The sequence below is a fragment of the Delphinapterus leucas genome, chromosome 2 (assembly GCF_059928025.1).
Source record: "Delphinapterus leucas isolate spDelLeu-1000000601 "Yukka" chromosome 2, BTC_Dleu_Yukka2, whole genome shotgun sequence".
In the NCBI taxonomy this organism is placed as follows: Eukaryota; Metazoa; Chordata; class Mammalia; order Artiodactyla; family Monodontidae; genus Delphinapterus; species Delphinapterus leucas.
Window position 1 is genome coordinate 8,229,605 of NC_143130.1, and position 16,707 is coordinate 8,246,311.

General features: G+C 48.7%; 1 protein-coding gene across 2 annotated transcripts in view; it reads left to right on the forward strand.

The window, feature by feature from the left end:
• FRMD4A (FERM domain containing 4A) overlaps nt 1-16,707 on the forward strand; it is a 623,578-nt gene that overhangs the window by 563,776 nt on the left and 43,095 nt on the right. For both annotated transcript variants that reach the window (XM_089906385.1, XM_022580547.3), the window contains exon 14: nt 6,380-6,521. In XM_089906385.1, the coding sequence (XP_089762511.1) occupies nt 6,380-6,521 (142 nt within the window). The remainder of the gene's footprint in view (nt 1-6,379; nt 6,522-16,707) is intronic.

Below are 16,707 nucleotides of genomic sequence, written 5' to 3' on the forward strand. Positions count from 1 at the left end.
GCTTTTGAACCTCAGGAATCTCTCCTGGAAGTTAGCAGTCCTTTTGGGTGTGTAAACAGTGGCATATTGGGTTTTTTTGGGTTTTTGTTGGGTTTTTTTTGGGTTTTTTGTGTTTTTTTTTTTTGCGGTACGTGTGCCTCTCACTGTTGTGGCCTCTCCCATTGCGGAGCACAGGCTCCAGACACGCAGGCTCAGCGGCCATGGCTCACGGGCGCAGCCGCTCCGCGGCATGTGGGATCTTCCCGGACCAACGCACGAACCCGTGTCCTCTGCATCGGCAGGCGGACTCTCAACCACTGCGCCACCAGGGAAATCCTGTTTTCCTTCTGAGGAAAAAAAAAAAAGGAACCATTCGCAACTAATAGACACCACCTAACTGTTGAGGATAATTGCTGTGAAAACCCTCCAGGCTTTTCCAACTGCCAACTCCATTTCTTAAAATTGCAAAACTGGAAACATTATAATTAAAAAAAAGCAACAAGTCTGTTTCCCTAAGGTAGACCTGGAGCCTCAGACCATAGTAAACAGTCATCCTCCAAGGGAGGTTTGACCCAGCCCCAGTTCAGACACACACATGGGGCGTGGTCATGGTGGGGAAAATGATGTCTCCTTGGTTCGCACACAGCTCATATCAACCTTCTGCCCCCTCTTCCTCCAGCCTTGTCTGCCATGCTTCCCCTGCCTTCCCCACACAAGCCACTCCCATTCATTACCCCTCAGGTGAAGAGCCATATCAAGATGGGCTCTGCATCTTTCTCAGGATCCTGTTGGCTTGGGACAGGTGGGGAGTGGAATACAGAACTTCAGAGGGAGATCGACCTTGGCCCCTGGTCTAGTCAGTACCACCACCTGTGGGAGGTTTTATCCCATCCCGTGCGTCCTAGAGAGAGGAGGAAGTGGCAGGACCCTGGGCTTACTGGGCCCAAGACTTACTGGATTGGTGCCCTTTTGGATCCTTGTAGCTTCTTGTTTTGCCTTATATTCCTTCTGAGTGGAGTTGCTCCTTCCCTGGCTTGGGGGGAGGATTGGAAGGAGAGAGTTGGGGTTGAGCGGGAGGTAAGAGAAAGATAGTAAGAAAATAGGACAGGAAGCAAACAATCCCTCAAGTCATGATTCAGTTTCAATCACAGCCTTTCCCATGTAGGAGTCACGTTCTCCTTTGTAACACATTTTCTCTTCTCCTAAGTCTTCTTCCTCCCCGCTGTTTGGTCATTTTCGGGGGGTGGATGGGCACAGGGTGGAATAGTTTTGTTGCCAGGAATAATGAGAGTATTCTACATCACTCCTGGTGATGGTGGGCATTGGCACAGGAACCTGAGGCCCGATTCGATCCAAAGAAACGAGGCCAGAACCTTTTGACTCATGCTTTAGATTGAGACAGTGGGTGGGTGTCAGTGTTTTGCCCTCCAGTGGCAGGAGTTGGAGGTCAAAACCTGAGACCATTGATTCCATCCTGCGTATTGTTTGGCAGTGCGTGACGAGGGGTAGAGAGTTTGGCAACCCACCTGAACCCCACTGCCAATTCCTCTTGCGGGCAGACCCTACACACACTGATTTTGAATGGGGAAGAGAAAAAGCCTATCTCAGCCTAAGGGTGTTATATTAGCTGTTAGAACTCTTCCTCCCTCTGCTGGCTTTTCACATTAGAGGATCTGTGGGGTAAGGCAGGAGGCCCATCCTTAGGGCTCTGCAACCCTGTTCTCAAAGATGGTCTTCCTGTGCAGCTGGAGAAGCCTTATTCAGCAGGCTTACAGGTCAACCCATTGATGTAACAAGGAAACCTCAAAAAGTAACTATCATAGATCACTTATTAACAAGAAGTCTCTCTCAAGAGACCAGACCAAATGCTCACAGCAATAGGGAGCTTTCAGCTCAGCCACCCCTGGGGGACTGAAGGACATGCACCTACCCCCAGGAGCAGGAGAATTTGCCCCAGATAAGCTCTGGATGCTCACAGTGCCCGGAGCCCATGTATTTTTCTTTTTTTTTTTTTAAAGGAGATGTTGGGGGTAAGAGTTTAGTAATTTATTTTTATTTATTTTTGCTGTGTTGGGTCTTCGTTTCTGTGCGAGGGCTTTCTCTGGTTGTGGCAAGCGGGGGCCACTCTTCATCGTGGTGCGCGGGCCTCTGACTATCGCGGCCTCTCTTGTTGCGGAGCACAGGCTCCGGACGCGCAGGCTCAGTAGTTGTGGCTCACGGGCCTAGTTGCTCCGCGGCATGTGGGATCCTCCCAGACCGGGGCTCGAACCCATGTCCCCTGCATTAGCAGGCAGATTCCCAACCACTGTGCCATCAGGGAAGCCCGCCTATGTATTTCTTATTGGAATCAGTTGCTCAGCCTGCAGTGACTGGTGAGGAACGGGTTCACCCATGGGGAGGTCCAAGGACTCTGCCTTCCGGTTCTATGACCCCGGGCAAGTCTTTCCTCACTCCTGCTGGCTTTCCACAGTGAGAGCACAGCAAAGGAAATTCCTGCCCAGGACCACTGATCAGTCCAGGGACACAGTGTGGGTGAAGTTGCTTTAGGAGATGTGTGCTCTCTCTCACTATTATCATTACTAATGCAACATACCGTTCCCTGGCCGACACCTGTGTGTAAAGTTTAACTTCTCTAAAAGTTCCCCCCGATTAAATCAGAGATGATAAAACTCACCTTAGGAATTGTGTCACAACACCTTTCATGTCTGGAATGTTCTTCAGACAACAGTGATGTGACCCATCTCCAGTGGGCAGGATGGTTCAGGGTGAGTGATGGCTGGCAGGCCTGGAATGGAGTGTTTCCAAATATTTCTGAACAGCCCGTGTTGGCTGGCATACTGGCCATTGCTTCACACTCTACTGTATCAGGCCGTGCCAACCATTCCTTTCTCTGAAGTGCTTCAGCAAAGCCCAGGCCTCCCGAGGGGTGCTCATGAACCCCAGAAACAAGTGCAATCTAGTGGTTGGAGCCAGCGGGGGTGGGTAGCTGTGAAGCCTAGTGCTCTTCCCCTGGCGCTTGGTCATTTTCTTCTTTCAGGGTCCTAGTGTAAATCACTTAGAAAATCTCTCTCTCTGTCTCTCTCTCTGTCTCTCTCTGTCTCTCTCACACACACACACACACACACACACACACACACACACACACACACACACACACACACACACACACACACACCTGCCCACCCACCCTCCATCACCAAAGACAGAGTGGAAAGAGGCGGTATTGGTCCCTTTCTGGCAGCTCATTCAGAATGAGAGGCTGTGCTGGCATCAGTCAGATTTGGTAGATTATATCCGCTGACCCCAAAGATCGGAAATATTGTCAGCTAGATCCTGCCAACGTATGTACCCCAGAGCCAAGGAATATCTTGCAGAGTTCGGAGGAAAATACTTGAGAGCTTAAATTGTTGAGTCACTGTTCCTCTGAATTCAGATTGAGAACTTGAGTTGGCCCCCAGTCCAAACATCTTTCCTTCTTCTTAATCTTTTTTTTTTTTTTTTTCTGATCCAGTTTTCTATTCTTCATTCCATCTAGATCAAAAGCCAAGGGAAAGCATGTCAGGGCCAATTAAACCTTGCTTACAGAATACCCATAATAATACTTAGTACAGCAAGACCCTCAGAGCAAAACATCCAAAACTTTGGAGGCTCTTCTGCTTGGGCACAAAGACTTGACTTTATAGGGAGAGAATCTCGCCATCAATTCATCTCTTCGTGCTCTCTCCCCACCTGGTCTGTTCAGTCACTGTGATATTTCCATTCTAGAGAGAAGCCAGTAATTTCCTAAAACTTCTAAGAATCTAGTCTCCCTTGGGAAGTGTGTCTGTTGTCCTTTTTCTGTATTTTGTTTCCTGCCTCCGAGATTGGTGTGGCGGGGCTGGAGGTGGGGTGGGGACAGGTCTTCCTTGAGATTAATGAGATCCCCCCAAATCTCCAGTTGAGTCATTCATTGAACCTCACCTAGGAAATTCCTGCCAGGCCCTGATTTATATCCTATTCCTATTCCAGTGTCACTGGCCTTGATGTCTAGCATCTGATTTCGTCCTGATATCACACCTCCGTGGTGTGGGGTTTAACAGCTCCATTTTACAAACAGGGATCTCAGTATCAGAGAGGTTGAAAATCAAGGTCAAACTGTGATTCACTGGGAAGCGCCAAGATTTCAGTCCAGGTCTGTCTGATTTCAGAGCCCAGGTCCTTCACCAGGCTGAAATGGTCTGTGTCTTCATGAGTTATTCTTGCAGAACTGCAAGCGTGGGCTTCTCTTGGTAAAGGCTGGGCCTTGGTAGAAGAACAGTGTTGAAAGAGAGGAAGTGATGGGTTGTGCTTTGCTCAGAGGATAAAACTCAGCCTGGTGGATGCAACTGATACACTGTGTTGAAATGAAGCAGAGACGCGCCTGCCTTCTGCTACAAGCCAGAAAACCCTGTGAGGCGCTGGCAGCTGGGATTGTGTTATGAGCAAGGAAGCCCTCACCCCAGGAAGGCAGCCTAGTTCTGAATGCAGGGACAGAAGTTGAGGTCAGAGAGGAGACATCAGTCAAGGAAGGACCAGTGAGATTGAAGAGGGTGAGGACGAAAATGGGTCAGACCCGGTGAACAAAACAAGCAGAAAGTCTCAGCATTTCCTCTGCCCCTCAGACTCTCATCTCATTCACGTGAGGAAAGTACTTGGCGGTCAGAAGTCATGGTCTTTCACCAATTCTGGCATCAACACGGAGGCCAGAGGAAGGGCAAGGCCTCCGGGTTCAGACAGACCCTGCTGGACCGCTGTGGGCACCTGGGCTCAGGATGTGAATAAGAGGGAGCCGAGCACTGGTCTGCCCGTCCTCCGTGGCTTCTCCTGTGTGGCGGACAGACCTAGTCTCACACCAGTGAACACGCATCAAAACCTCAGTTGGGACCCTCCACTGGCTCCATGCGTGCACCCCTGCCTAATCACCAGTGGCCACAGAAAGATCAGCACATGGGGCTTCCCTGGTGGCGCAGTGGTTGAGAGTCCGCCTGCCGATGCAGGGGACACGGGTTCGTGCCCCGGTCCGGGAGGATCCCACATACCGCGGAGCGGCTGGGCACGTGAGCCATGGCCACTGAGCCTGCGCGTCCAGAGCCTGTGCTTCACAACAGGAGAGGCCACAACAGTGAGAGGCCCGCGTACCGCAAAAATAACAAAAAAAATCAGCACATGTACAGGTTATACTAGGATTTATAGTTGTTTTCCAAAAGTCCGCAGTGCAGCGAAAGCCACTTCCTGAAGCATTGTCACAAATTGATTTCTTGAAAAAGGAAAAAAAAAAAAAACGTCCAACACATGTGTGGCACACGCAAACCCACCTCTACCTCCCAAGGTGGGAACTAGAGCAGAAAGCTTCACTGCAAACAGTTGATTTTAGGAACGTAATCATGAATGCAGAGTCCTTTTCTAATTTCTCTAACTTGCTGTTACTGTTCGACAAAGTGGGCCAGTTAATTTGTAGCATAAATGGAGTGGACTTTTAACCGTAATCTGAAGACTTCGGCTCCTATGTTTAGGTCCCAAAATAGAAGCAAGGCACCGTGTCAGGTGCCCCCTTGGGGGGAACCGAGCATCCAGATGAGCATTTGTTGCAGAAGCCCTTACACACCACGCTTACACACCACGCTGACACACCACGCTTGCAGGCTGACAGTGTGGTCACTTCCCAACCCTCTTAAGTTTTCATGGCTCCGTGGCTAATAATTTAAGAGTTTAAACCACCTTAAAAGTTACTGGAACTTCATAAATTTGCTTCAGACATCCTTTAAATCATTCACAAAGCTGAAAATTATTTTTTTCCTCCTTCTTTTAAGCACAAAATCACAGTAGCAAGTAAAATTGCTACTGTTCACTGAGAGCTATGTAGGAGGCAGTGGGGAGGGGAGGGGAGGGGTGGGGAGGGGAGGGAAGGGAACTGGGGGTGGAGGGATGCCTTCACTTGCCTTACTTCTTTTGACCCTAACAAAACCTTGAGCGGTAGGTGGTGCTTTCCCTGTGTTATGCTTGCGATTGATGAGGCTTCGTGAGGTTAAGTCCTTCCCCAAATCAGGACTCCACCGAGGCCTAGCTGACGCCGAAGTCCACACTTGTAAGCCCTGTACATACAGCCTGTGGGATAACAGGCTTCGAAAATTCCTCGCCGCGTCACCTCTGGAGCTTTATATGCTCCCACCGGGGAAGGGGAAGCTTCAGGGGATGAGCAATGGGCCCTGGGGACACAGACAGAAAAATGTGTCAGTTCGCAGGCCTGTGAGGCCGTTTGCTAGATCTCGGAAAGACAGGCGGGCGGGCGAGCGAGCGAGCGATCGCTCTCCGGAGGGGAGCGTGTCCTGGCTGGGAGGGGAGCGGCCCCCGTCTAACCTGCCCAACCCGGTGGTCCTTCTAGTCGAAGATCCATGCCGCCCGCAGCCTGAGCGAAATCGCCATCGACCTGACGGAGACGGGGACGCTGAAGACGTCGAAGCTGGCCAGCATGGGCAGCAAGGGCAAGATCATCAGCGGCAGCAGCGGCAGCCTGCTGTCCTCAGGTGGGTGGCGGCCCCCGGGGGCTGGGGCGCTCCGAGGGGGCAGGGCGGAGCCACTGGCTCTCTCGTCCTGAGCAAGGTTTGCGGCCCAGCGGGGGTCCGAGGAAACGGCCGACAGTATCACCGCGTGGAAGCAGGGGCGGGGGAGAAGCGGCCGTAGAACCTCCCGGTGTGGGAAGGCCACCTAAGTGCCTTCGAGCGGCCTCCAGAGCCTTCCCAGTGCTGGTGGCTGAGCGGCAGGAATGCCGGCTCCAAGGACGCACGGCGCGGGCTGCCTGTGTGCCACTCAAGGAGAATTATGCGAGGAGGGGCTGAAGGTCAGGCTCGTGGTGCTTGCTGAGTGACCTATATTCTGTTCCCAGGGGGACTTCTCGAGGCTTTCCAAAGTACAGAACACCCTTGATCGTTTGGAAAGGAGAGACCTGTCGCAGAGTGCGCTTTGAAAGGGAGGCTCAGGGGATCTGGTTGCCGTCTGTTTCTGCGGGGGCCCTGGGCCAGTCATTTGTCTTGAGGTGTTGGGAGGGGCAGAAATGCCCCGAGGTTTGAGATGGGGCTGGACTTCAGGAGGAGGAATGCCATTGGCTGGAGTGACAGGAAGGGTGGCAGTTTTGAGTTGGGCAGGGAGCGAGAGGGAGGCAAAAATTGTCTGGAAATGTTAGAAAAGTACAACGCAGTTCACTCCCCAGGCCACGTGGTCAAGGCCTGATTATTCTTGGAGCCAGTACACACTTCCTTGCCTCTGAGCCAGAGAGTAAAGCAGGAAGTCTTTGCCCTACCTCTTCTTCCAGGGTCAGCTCTGTACACGTGGTGATTGCAGACGGTAACAAAATAAAATAAAGGAAAAAGACAGGAGGGGGTGGGGAAAGCCGAAAGCTGCCTAGTTAGCTTCTGGGCTGGTGGAGTCCAATCACAGCCAGGGAAAACCCTCAGACCTGAAGGGCGAGGGTGAAGATGGACAGGCCTTTCTAAGGTCCTGGGAGGACCCAGGTCATGTGTGCACAGGCCAAGCGTTTTATAAAACCTGTGAACGTAATACATTTTGCATTCTTTTTCTTAAATGGAGCCACCAAAATTATGTAGGTTTCAGGCTCCACAAAGTCGTTTCTGCCTCTGCCAGATCACCGTTAAGGTTCACCGTAAACCTCTCGCTGTCCTGGGTCCTTAAAAAGTTTCCATCAATACAATGGGCCAAGTAATCATTGTTTCTGAGGCTTAGAGGTTTACAGTGAAGGCCGTGGACAGTGCTGTAGTAAAGAGAACGCCATACAAAGTCCAAGGCCCCTGCCTCGAATTCCAGCCACTTCCTATCGCCTGCAGAATGATGAAGGGCAGGGCCAGAGTCAGCCCTGTGATTGTCCCCTAGACATCCCTATCCCCCACTAAAGCCCAGAGTCTCAGATCTGAGCCTGGATTTAATCTGTCCACTGTCCTAATCCAGCCACAGATGAGCCCGCCTCTTCCTTCAGCCTCAGTGAGCGGTGCATCCCTGCCGTGGTTTCATATCCCCTTGGAAATCTACGTTCGTTCTGAATGTGGCATGTTATACCCAGGAGAATAGATTCTTCCAGCTCAGGGGTTCCCTGCCCTCCAAGTGCATCGGAACCCCTTGGAGGGTTCGTTCAAACTCAGATAGCTGGGCTCCGGCCCCGGAGTATCTGATCTGTAGGTCTGGGGTGAGCCTGGGAATTATCATTTCTAGCAAGTTCTGACAAGCTCTCCGGTGATGTTGATGCTGGTCTGGGGACCACACTTTGAGAGCCACTCTTCTTGCGAGGAACCTCGGTCTCCCCACTTTTACACCTGTGTCCTGGTCCATCTGCTCAGGCCCTTTGTCTCTGGCAGCCGCCAAGGGTACAAACGTAATAGCAGGTAGAGCAGAGGTGGTGAACAGGATCCCCAAAGCATCTAACATGGAGCTGACATCATTCAACCATCAGAAATGAGATCCAGGGACTTCCCTGGCGGTCCAGTGGTTAAGACTCTGCACTTCCACTGCAGGGAGTGCGGGTTCGATCCCTGGTACAGCCCCAGTTATTTTGGTGGCACGGCCAAAAAAAAAAAAAAAGAAAGAAATTGAGATACCGAGATCCAGGCATCTTCAAGACTGGATAGCAATTCCTCTCTGTTACCGCCAACAGCTTGACATTAATAATCAATCCCGTGAGCTAGGAGATGAATCAAAAGAAAACTCTCCTGCTGAATCCACTCCCACACCTGATATATGCATCTTTATCTCAGGATATTAGAGCAATTTTTTCATGTCTGATAACTTATTGACGAGGACCCCGGGCAAAGCTGTTTGGGCATCGATGGAGGTAGCCGAGGCCCCCTGCCTGCCCCACTTCCGCGGTGGCTTCATCCTTAGGACCGAGACCCTCAGCCTTTTGCCTGCCCACCTTCTGCTGCTCAGCTAAGCAAGAGGAAAGCTGGGCAGACGGGGAAGGAGGTGGAGAGGTGTGAGCCGTGACCAGGCCAGGGAGCATTTCGAACTCAGCCCAGCCCTGCAAGTTAGATGCTGAAGAATGGTCCTTAACTGCTGAGGCTCCGTGGGGAGGTCTCCCCCGCCTCTGGCTTAGGAAAGGCCACGGGTCAGTGGAAGGAGAGACTTTGCACAGGAAGTGTTCCATCAGTCAACTCAGGGAACTTCTAGGACCTGTCGATCTGGCCATCACTGCCAGGTCTGTGATTGCTGCCCCTCTGACTTTTCATGTGCAGGAGAAGATGCCTTCACCTGAGGCCTTGCAGTCCCACCTGGATGGGACGGTTTCCCATCCCCCACCAGACGGAAATCTAGGCTAGCCTCCCACCCATGCTTTTCATCCTTTAGTGCATCCTGCCTGACTGCGTGTGGAGAAGGCCTCTTAGTGATGGGCTCCCACAAAGGAGAGGGCGTCGCTCTTTCGGGATGGCCTTGGTTTAAGCACTCTTTTTATGACACTTTCCAGACCCTATGATCTACCTCTCACTCAGGAAATAGGGTACAAATAACCTAGTATCTTATTGGATCAATTATTGTCTCTCCTTCACCTACTGCCTCGTGCTAAGAAAAGATGGTGTCTGATAAATAGTCCTGAAAAGCATTTTGAGAAACTGATCATCACTTGAGAATTCTTTTTGCTACCTCTAACCCTGTGCCTATCACTCAGTAGGTGTTCCGTACACGATTTTTTAGATTTTTTAAATTTTTTACATGATTTCCCCGTGACTCATTTATTTACTGACTGGAAATTTGTACCTTTTGACTCGCTTTACCTATTCCACCCACCCTCTCCCCTTGTCTCTGACACCCGCCAGTCTGTTCTTTTTGTCTATGAGCTCAGGGTTTTTTGGTTTTAGTTCGTTTGTTTTTAGAGTCTATGTATCAGTGAGATCAAATGGTATTTGTCTTTCTCTGATATACTTCACTTAGCATAATGCCCTTGGGGTCCATTTATATCACAAATGGCAAGATTTCATTTCTTTTGTTATGGCTGAATAATATTCTGTTGTGTGTGTGTTATAGTTACAATTTCTTTATGCATTCATCCACTGGTGGACACTTAGATTGTTTCCATGTCATGGCTATTGTGAATAATGCTACTGTGAACATGAGGGTGCAGATATCTTTTCCAGTTACCGTTTCATTTCTTCAGATAAATACCCAGAAGTGAAATTGCTGGGTCATATGGTAGCTCTATTATTAGTTTTTTGAGGAACCTCCAGACTGTTTGACATAGTGACTGCACCAACTTGCATTCCCACCATCAGGGTATGAGGGTTCCCTTTTCTCCACATCCTCGCCAACAGTTGTTATGTTCTTTTTGATGATGGCCATTCTAACAGGTGTGAGGTGATTTCCTACTGTGGCTTTGATTTGCATTTCCCTGATGATTAATGATGTTGGGTATCTTTTCATGTACCTGTTGGCCATTTGTATGTCTTCTTTGGAAAATGTTCAGATCCTCTGCCCGTTTTTTAATTGGATTTGTTTTTTGTTGTTGAGTTGTATAAGTTGTTTATACTTTTTGGATATTGGTCCTTTATCAGATATATGATTTGCGAATATTTTCTCCCATTCAGTAGGTTGCCTTTTCTTTTTGTTGATGGTTTCCTTTGTTGTGCAGAAGCTTTTCAGTTTGATGTAGTCCCATTTGCTTATTTTTACTTTTGGTGCCTCTACTTGTGGTGTCAGATTGTAAAAAATCATCACCAAGACTGATGTCAATGATACACGATTGTTAAAATTAAATTTTGAAGGATACTAGTAAGAATCCTGCATGTGCTGCATTTTAAGAGCCTTCTACATTCCCAGAGTGTGTACCATCTCGGTCCTTGCCAAGATCGCTCATAAACCTGCCACTAACATTTTCCCTCAAATTGTACTGTATGGCTTTTGTCATGATGGTATCAGACCTTCAAAGGTTAATCTTGTCAGATCAGGCCCCTCCTGCAAAGGCCATCCTTCCTCATTATCTTTCCTTTATCCTTCCACCCTTGTCTGTACCCAAATTGTGCCGTAACTGAGCCATGTAACCACACTGTGATATTGCTACCGTATAAACATTTTTTCTAGCTCCCGAACTTTGCTAGGGGCTATGCGTAGCGTTTTAAAAGTTACAGCTTCTCTTCTCAAAGAGTTTGTGTACTATTTATTGAAGTAAAACAGAGATAAAATATTTCCAACTCTTAGTAACTTTGAAGGTGATTTTCGTATTTAACAAGGGTACATCATTATCATTACGAAGTAGTGGACTTCAGTCATTTTCAAGCTATCTGAGGTCTCAGATGCTAAAGAAATGAAGAAATGCTATTGATATCATTAAAGAAGTCAGAAGTCCACAGTTATTATTGACCTGAGCCAGGGGCTAACATCTCAAAAAGAAAAGGTCTGCAGAGTTGAAATGATTTACTAGGGCTCGGGGCCAAGACCCTCTGAGTTCTTTGGTGGTAGTACCCAGGGCTGTCCCGTGGGAGACCTGTAGTCCTACTAGAGACCCTTAGAGATGCTGAGCCTTCTGAGCTGTGTCAGATTAAAAGGGATCAAGCCCTCACCTCCCAAAATTGCACTGCATGAGATTCAGACCCTAGGAAGGTTATGGAACCCACGTCCCAAATCCATTCGTGAAGGGGCTCCGGCGGGCAGGCTTTGAAAGGAGGTGAGGACCCTTGTCCCAGAGCATCCCCTGGAGGAAGGGAGGTTGAGGCAGCTCAGGGCGCAGCCCCCGTTCCAGGCTAGCAGAGCCCCACCCCCGCCCCCATCTTGGTCTCCTCACAAGCTCTGCACCTCTGGGTAACCAGCCAGCCTGTTGCCTGACCACTGCGGGGTGGGAGAGGCGGGGTGGTGACAAGCAGGGGACGTTGTAGTCACTGTGCCCTAGGAGAGCCTCCAGATTTTCCAGGGTTCAGATAGAGTTTGAGAGGACAACTGTGAATTCAAAACATTTGGTGATGGTGATGTTTTCAGAATTCAGAAAAAGCATCCAAAATCCTTTTTGTGGGAACCTTAAAGGGTTTATTCCTCTCTTCCTTACCCCCATTTCTTGAAATCTCAGAAACAGATGGGGAAGGGAAAAAACTGGAATGACAAAAGAAAAAACCAAACAACTGCATGCTGAACACGCATGGCCTTTCCATAGCTCCTCTGAAAGCGAGAAAAAGTGTCGGATTGTCCCAGCATTGCTTCTGGAATTTGCCATCCCAGAACAGTTCTGGTTGCAGTAGGAGGGCAGGGGCTCAGGGAGATGTGTTTTTGCTCTCAGCCGATTTAAAGAAAAACGGCACAGACTTGCTTAGAAGACACCCCGTGTTATGCAGGCCCATGTGGGTTGTGCGTTAACTGCCCCCAAACAAAAAAATGTTACTGCACATCCTTAGAGGAATAGAACAATGAGACTGACGCTGGCTTTTTGAGTGGAAATACAGGGCCAGAAGCCACCCGCTGTCTCCAGAAACAAAATGGCATGTCGTGCCTATAAATAGGAATTGGGCTGTGGGATTAATGATACCGCAGTTGAGTCATCTTCATTGTCAAGAGCAGGACTGCAAAGAATGTGGTGATGGATATTTGGTTAAAAAAAAAAAAAAAAACAACGAAATATAACAAAACCCTGCAGTCTGCTGGGATCCCCCAGCTCTGTCTGACCCTTTCCGCTCTGGAGAAAAACATGTTATACTGAGTGTAGGGCCTGCTCTGCTTGGGACCCATCCATGTCCATGACTCAACTCTTCACACGTTCGCCCCCTCTGAATGCCAGCACTTCCTGCCATTGTTGGGCAGTTTATTAATAACTAACATAATAATGAGGGTGCCAGCTGTCTGCCGTCTCCCCTTCCAGAGAACTGATCTGATAGGGGTCTGCCAGCTTTATGGTCAGGGCTTTATTCAGCTTAAAATACACGGCCTGAAGTTGGTATCAATCCCATGATGTTTGGGGGTTTTTTTCTTCTTCTTTTCATCTTCATCCTTTTTTTTCTTTTTTTTTAAATATAGATTTTATTCCTACAGTTCAAATTTATTTCCTTTATGTTTTGCAATTACTTGATGTCAATTTTTTTTTAACTGGGGTATAGTTGTTTTACAATGTTGTATTAGTTTCTACTGTACAGCGAAGTGGAGTTCCCTGTGCTATACAGCAGCTTCTCATTAGTTACCTGTTTTATACATATTAGCGTATACATGTCAATCCCAATCTCCCAATTCATCCCACCACCCCCACCACCACTTTCCCCCCTTGGTGTCCATACGTTTGTTCTCTACATCTGTGTCTCCACTTCTGCCCTGCAAACCGGTTCATCTATACCATTTTTCTAGATTCCATATATATGAGTTAATATACGATATTTGTTTTTCTCTTTCTGACTTACTTCACTCTGTATGACGGTCTCTGGATCCATCCACGTCTCTACAAATGACCCAATTCCGTTCCTTTTTATGGCTGAGTGATATTCCATTGTATATGTGTACCACATCTTCTTTATCCATTCGTCTGTCGATGGAACTTGGTCAGTTTTTTGCGGCCCAGCATGTGTGATCTTAGTTCCCCAAGCAGGGATCGAACCCACGCCCCCTGCATTAGAGGCATGGAGTCTTAACCACTGGACCGCCAGGGAAGTGCCATTTTCATCCTTTCTTTTTGGTTCTCATTCTACCTCTTCCCTCTGTTTCTCTCCAGCCTTTTAAAGGTTCCTTTATCCACTGCCTGTCTCTTCTTAAGTCTGATGATGCCCAGGATTCCAGGGACCTTTAGTGTTGGTCCCAGGCTCAGTGCCCTGCAGATGGGCTTAGCCAGCAGCGCTGCCAGAGGGCTCGCCTTCTGCCAGGGTGTGTTTATACGGGACTGTGTAACCGGTGAGGGCTGCGAAATCTCTTTCTGTGGAATGGATGTTTCTGGCCATGGCTTGAGCAGGACAGGCCTGAGTCAAAATTGTGAGAAGACAGCACGGTTGTCCCTTTCTGCTCTCTCACTGGGGGTAAAAAAAAAAAAAAACCTAATAAACCATTTATACTGATATAGTTACACCCTCCCGTGTAAAGGAATATTTGCCTGCTAAAGAAAACCAGGGCAGAATGATAATCTGTAACCTAAGTGAACGACTTTGATGGAATTTTAAGAACTGAAAAAGAAATATCACCATCCCCTCCCATAGCTTTTGCTCTCTTCCCATTTATTGAGACCAGCCTTCTCAATATTACAGTCGAATCACAGAATCTTGGAGCCAGAAGGATAAGCCCCCTTATTTCACAATACAAGGAATGGAAACCATATAAATGAACTCATAACAGTAGTTTCAACTAGGTAGTTTACCAGATGCTGCTAATTTTTTAAGTCATTGGTTCACTTCTCTCCCTCCCTCCCTCTCCCCCAACCCCAAACACTGCTCTTTTTAATTATCTTTGTACCCTTCACCCTTTGGTGAAAGTGCCACTGAGCACTTTTTTTTTTTTTTTCTGAGTCCCAGAGGTTCTTCGCTGCCACCAAATGGTGTTTATTTTCAAATTGCTCCCATTTCACTGCTCTTATACATGCACTGTTTTATTTTTAAAATACTTGACCCTAATGAAAAGTTCTCCAGGCATGCACTTTTCATGTGAAAAAATCACATTTCATTCCCTGAGACGCTCTCCAGAGATCACACACAGTTATCCTGAAATCTGCCAGGTGGCTTTATTTCCCATGTTCTCTTAGGACATCTTTTCTGTAAGGAATTCATAATTGAGGATTTGTAAGGCAAATAAATATCTCTTCATCATAAAGGGTTCAGACCTTTTCCTTGTATTTATTCCTGGGGTGTCTGCCAAAACTTTTCCTTACAGCTTTTGTAGATCTGCTGGGAATATGCCTACTTTCTTTTTTTTTTTTTTTTTTTTTTCATAAAAGTCTAAACAGATTGTCATTTCCTTCCCTTACTTTTAGGACAACAGATTTCTTTCTTCTTTGGGGTACTGTTTGTTTCAAATTTCCCCTGCTTTCAGAGAGGAAAGAACCCCTTCTGTCTCCTGAGATCAGAGGGGCTGGTCATCAGAATTCCATCTGTGTAAAAACAGATGAGCCCCGGTTCCCGACAATATTCTGTTTAAGAGGATGCGTTCTCATATCCGGTGCAGCGTAGCCCAGAGTCTTTTGAAAGATTGGAGCACATTCTCCGTCTCAGCCCGATGAGGACATCCTTCCCCATGTCTGCCGGCTGGGAGGGGAGCTGCTGTTTGTGTGGGCCGGCCCTCCCCACGCATCCTGCCCCAGGGCACCAGCTGCCCACCCGGGGACACCTGGAGTTCCCTAGCTGGAGCACGAGAAAGTCCGAGAGGCGGTTTCTCCAGAGGTGGCAGGAATATCTCCGTCCAGCAACAACCCTAGCATCCGGGAGTTCACTCGGGAGATTTCCAAATACCCCCTGAAAGTGCCTTTCTGATCTTCAGTGCATCATTCAAACACTCCCGGCTGTGTTTGGATTGGAATTGTCTTCTTTGGGGTCAGACCTTTTTCTCCTCCTCTCAGCCAGCTGAGGAGTGACCTATTTCTATAAAGGATGTGGATTGAAAAATGATCATCAGATAGCCAAAAGCAAAAGACATGTTCAATCAGGGCTCATTCAGAGAGATGTTGACTGAGCAGTAAGCAGGATGAAAAGCTTTCCAGAGAGCTCATCTGATGCTGACCCTCCCGGCACTGGACCACAGGGCGACTCAGCCTCAGACCTCATCAGCCCTGCAGGTTCATTGCCTAATTGGCCTGGGATGCGGCAGCTGCCGCCTCTGCCCGTCAAGTGCGCGGCTCACGTCCTCCTTCCTCCCACTGGACAGCTTTTCACGGCCGGACGCGAGGCTCTCTGAGGGCTGGACCCACGTCCAATTCCCTGTCTCCCCCGCCCCACCTTGCACACACAAGGTGCTTCAGAGACTTCTGTGGCTTCCTTGGCACATTTGAAGGACCCGTGGGCCCCTCCTTTCTGCCTACGTGTTCCTCCGCGCGGTCCTGCAGAAAGGGTCTAGGCTGGAGAGGCAGGTAGGCTGGCACACGAACTGTGTTTATTACAGCCAGACCCAGTTCCTGCCCTCATGGTGCTTCCATTCTAGGGATGCAGCAGACCAAACCGCCAAGTTGGAATCCCAGCTGTGCCTCCTAACATCCCAATGACCTCTTCTATGAAAATGGGGATAATGTTTCTGTGAGGATGAAATGAAGTAGAACGTGTGGGAAGCTCTTATCGAGAGTCCTGTAAAAATCCCCTCCCTTCCCTTCTTCTCCCGAGTTGCCTGCATGTGCACCTTCCACCAGCCTTCCAGCTTCTTGCCTATTCACTGTTCTTCCTCTTTTACATTATGAGGCTCCCCAGAATTGGGGTGCCAGCTCCTAACAAAGGCCAGGGGACACTCCTGAATACAAATAGCTACAAATACTCATGTGGCGCCTATTACGTTCTGTTCTAAGCATCTTGCAAGCCAATGCAAATCAATTTTATTTGATTCTCCCAACTTTTGAAGAAGTCCTGCTTTTTAAATTTGTTTATTTATTTGTTTATTTTTGGCTGCGTTGGGTCTTCGTTGCTGCACGCGGGCTTTCTCTAGTTGCGGCGAGTGGGGGCGACTCTTCGTTGCGGTGGGCGGGCTTCTCATTGCGGTGGCTTCTCTTGTTGCGGAGCACGGGCTCCAGGTGCGCGGGCTTCAGTAGTTGCGGCACGTGGGCTCAGTAGTTGCGGCACACGGGCTTAG